The sequence below is a fragment of the Herpailurus yagouaroundi genome, unplaced genomic scaffold (genome assembly GCF_014898765.1).
Source record: "Herpailurus yagouaroundi ecotype Mexico unplaced genomic scaffold, PumYag 440, whole genome shotgun sequence".
Classification (NCBI taxonomy): domain Eukaryota; kingdom Metazoa; phylum Chordata; class Mammalia; order Carnivora; family Felidae; genus Herpailurus; species Herpailurus yagouaroundi.
Window position 1 is genome coordinate 219346 of NW_024412657.1, and position 2362 is coordinate 221707.

The 2362-nt window shown below is 58.3% G+C and overlaps 1 protein-coding gene across 4 annotated transcripts in view; it reads right to left on the bottom strand.

Annotated features, from left to right (window-relative positions):
- CAMSAP1 (calmodulin regulated spectrin associated protein 1) overlaps window positions 1-2356 on the bottom strand; it is a 59600-nt gene extending 57244 nt beyond the window's left edge. For all 4 annotated transcript variants that reach the window (XR_005787132.1, XR_005787131.1, XM_040464380.1 and 1 more), the window contains exon 1: window positions 2194-2356. Coding sequence is in view for 2 of the 4 variants with exons in the window: in XM_040464380.1 (XP_040320314.1) it covers window positions 2194-2353 (160 nt within the window). In the remaining 2 variants the exon portion in view is untranslated. The remainder of the gene's footprint in view (window positions 1-2193) is intronic.
- Between the last annotated feature and the right edge of the window lie 6 nt (window positions 2357-2362).

The following is a 2362-nucleotide window of genomic DNA, read 5'->3' on the forward strand; positions in this document are numbered from 1 at the left end:
TACCGTCATATATCAAAATCCCCCCCTCCACCTTTCTGCTGTCCTCAAAGACCAGACTGTGTGCCGGTAACACCAAATCTTCCACCCAGGCTGGGACCTCCACACCAATGACATACATGAAATCGCTTCAGCTCAGCCAAGGTGAGTCTTCTCGATCACGCGAATTAGGATCTCCCAGATTTGTAAATTTAAAGAGACTCTCAACTAGAAAAAAAACTGCACCTGCTCCCCTTCTGAATCGACGTACAGAATGGAAAAACTTTCTCCTTTAGGGAAACTGAATGGAAACCAGACTTCCCAAAGTCAGACTTCGATGAGCACACTGCTGCCCCAGGATGGTAACCGATGGGCAACGTCCAACAGTCCTAGATGCTCAGACAGCACCTACTCTCCTTCCCCACGCACTCACATTCCATAAATACCCACCTGTAACGATTTCAAAACTGTAAGGCCCATTTTAACACGAGTTTCTGAGTTAATTACCTGATGAGTCGACAAGTATTAAGGCGAGATCTGGTACTGGAAGTAACACTAGACCAACCCTGAGAGGCGCACATTCATTGCCAGATCGCTGACCAATCCCACGTGGAGAGCCGAAGTGAAACGCAACAAAAACCCGGAAAGCCAACGGAGAGCGCTTCGTAAAGGCATTCGTGTCCGTGCAGCATTCATCACCAGAAACTTGTCCTAACCATTCGTAAAATCTCAGAAATACATACAGGAGCAACACCTCGCACGTGTGCCCCAGGAGCTGCGCCCAAGAATGCACCGTGTGCCCGAGAGCAAAGGACCGGACCGGCCAGCGCCTGTGGACAGTGAACGGGCCTCCAGTGAAATACTACGCAGGGGGGGAAGCAAGAACCCTGCACGAAGCTGGGAAGAGCCTCCGAACGTCACAGGTAAGAAGGCAGTGTCAGAAGGTGAAAGAACCTGTAGGACTCCACGACGTAGCCGAGGGACGGAGGCGGAGGTGGTGAACCGTAACCAACCGCCAACACGAAACACGAGGCCGCTAAGGACTACGCCACCTGCTTGTCCTTAACCTGACTGCCCCACACCAAGGGGCCACGCCAGCGTTCCTCTTAGCCTCTTACTGTACAGTTTCCTATGTAACTTGTACCAATTCCACGCCTCCCCCCAAAGCACCGAAATTCGCGGATGTGGCAGCGGACCGGACCACACAACACACAAACCGAGCAGTCTTCAACGGAGCCATAAACAAAAATGGTCAACCGCAAACTCTAGGAAAGCACTCTCCTTACGCGCCATGAACCAACTTCAAACGGGGCGACGCATGGAATGGCTGGGACTTGCAGGGCGCCTCCCTACGGCCCCGGCCACGCCACCTGGTGAGACCCTGGCACAGGGCACCCCTGCTCCACAAGTGTTCACACCGGGTCCACCAAACTCCTCCCCAAAGGGCCCTCTCCAGATCAGGGTCACTCTGGAAACAGGCACGTTTGCACCAGAGTAAAGGCCATCTTTGAACAGGCTTCAAATTAAAAGGCAGAAGATTACACAGTATCAGCCCCCAAGTTTGTGCCCAAAACAAAGCACCAGATATTAATAAAGCCACTACGAGAATCACTTGGTCTGTAAAATTCCAAGGGCTGGAAATAGGAAAGTCTTAATCCACTAAGCATATTAGGGCCTAACGAACTGGATCCCGTACCAAGGTTACCTAGTTCTTCAGAACGGGAATTAACCCAAGGAAGGATGCTCATTAAGCACAATCCGTTCAAAGACCGATTTCTCGTTAGGAAACTCCGCGTCGGATGCTCGGCGCGCATCCAGAGCGGCTGGGCGTCCAGGGTTTACCCCTGCACTCCAGCCCCACCAGGAGTCTAACTCCACGCCCGGCCCCGCGCCCGGCCCCGCACCCACCCCCGGGCAGCTAGGGGAGCGCGCCCACTCCTCGCGGCACCTGCCGATGGACCCCCGCAGACGCCCCCGCACCGCGCGCCGCCGCAGCCCGCTCCGGAGGCGACCGGCACAGCGCCGCGGCCCGGGACCCTGAGCACAAAGGCGGCCCCTGCCCCCAGCCCCCGGTGCGCCCAACCCCGCGGCTCGGGCGCCCGGCTCCGACCCCGCCCTCGACCCCGCCCTCGGCCCCGCCCCGGCCCCCGACCCCGACCCGACCCCGCGGTCCGACCCCCCCCCGGTCCCCGCCCCGCCCCCCCCCCCCCGGCCCACCTATGCCGTATGCCTTGGCGCAGATCCACTGCAGGTTGGCGGCGATCTTGGCGCGGGCCGAGTCGTAGCGGTCCAGGGGCACGATGTCCACGGCACCGTCGGGCGCGGCCTCCATCCTCCTCCAGCCCTCCCCGGCCGGGCAGCCGCCCGCGTCCACCATCTGCACACA